This window comes from Salmo salar, chromosome 18, assembly GCF_965601325.2.
Source record: "Salmo salar chromosome 18, fSalSal1, whole genome shotgun sequence".
Lineage (NCBI taxonomy): Eukaryota > Metazoa > Chordata > Actinopteri > Salmoniformes > Salmonidae > Salmo > Salmo salar.
Window position 1 is genome coordinate 1249144 of NC_138308.1, and position 857 is coordinate 1250000.

Here is an 857-nt window from a genome sequence, read left to right on the forward strand (position 1 = left end):
TGTCTAGTATAACTATATCTAGATGGCTCAGTCAGTCCTGTCTAGTATAACTATATCTAGATGGCTCAGTCAGTCCTGTCTAGTATAACTATATCTAGATAGCTCAGTCAGTCCTGTCTAGTATAACTATATCTAGATAGCTCAGTCAGTCCTGTCTAGTATAACTACATCTAGATGGCTCAGTCAGTCTTGTCTAGTATAACTATATCTAGATGGCTCAGTCAGTCCTGTCTAGTATAACTATATCTAGATGGCTCAGTCAGTCCTGTCTAGTATAACTATATCTAGAATAACTATATCTACATAGCTCAGTCAGTCCTATCTAGTATAACTATATCTATGATCTTCACTCAGGAACTAAGAGATTTATATCAGAGAAACTGTTGATTTAAAAAGAGATTTACAGCATTTCTTGTACATAGTTTCCCCCCCCCCCCCCCCCGCCTCATTTTAGGGGACCAAAAGTTATTGGGGGAAGAATTACCTTGTGTGTATTACATCAGTCAAAAGGTGAGTATTTGGTCCCGTATTTCACAGCACTCGCTGGCGACTCTACAAGCTGTTTGTTCTGTGTTTCAGATTATTTTGGGCACAACAACAACAAGTCCCAATGCTTTTGGCGCTCGCTGCAAAATAACAAGATATTTACAAACTAATTTACAAGTTAATTTATTGAAAACATACAGTAACATTTATTGAAAACATAAATCATTTAAGGTTATATTTTAGCTGTGTGTGTGTGTGTGTGAGGCCAGTCAGTGCTCTGAGTCTCTGTGGCAGCGCTGCGTTGGCGTCTCCGTGCCAACGGGGGGAAGTGGCGACGGGAGGAGGCGGGGTCAGAACACTCAGCGCCACGC

The 857-nt window shown here is 41.0% G+C and overlaps 1 protein-coding gene across 1 annotated transcript in view; it reads right to left on the reverse strand.

Moving 5' to 3' along the window:
• Positions 1–656: 656 nt before the first annotated feature.
• Positions 657–857, reverse strand: part of ap5z1 (adaptor related protein complex 5 subunit zeta 1) — an 88031-nt gene continuing 87830 nt past the window's right edge. Inside the window, 2 exon segments of the mRNA NM_001173809.1 lie at positions 657–729; positions 731–857. The exon segment at positions 731–857 is cut by the window's right edge and continues 119 nt beyond it. Coding sequence (NP_001167280.1) covers positions 726–729; positions 731–857 — 131 coding nt within the window. The 3' untranslated portion in view covers positions 657–725.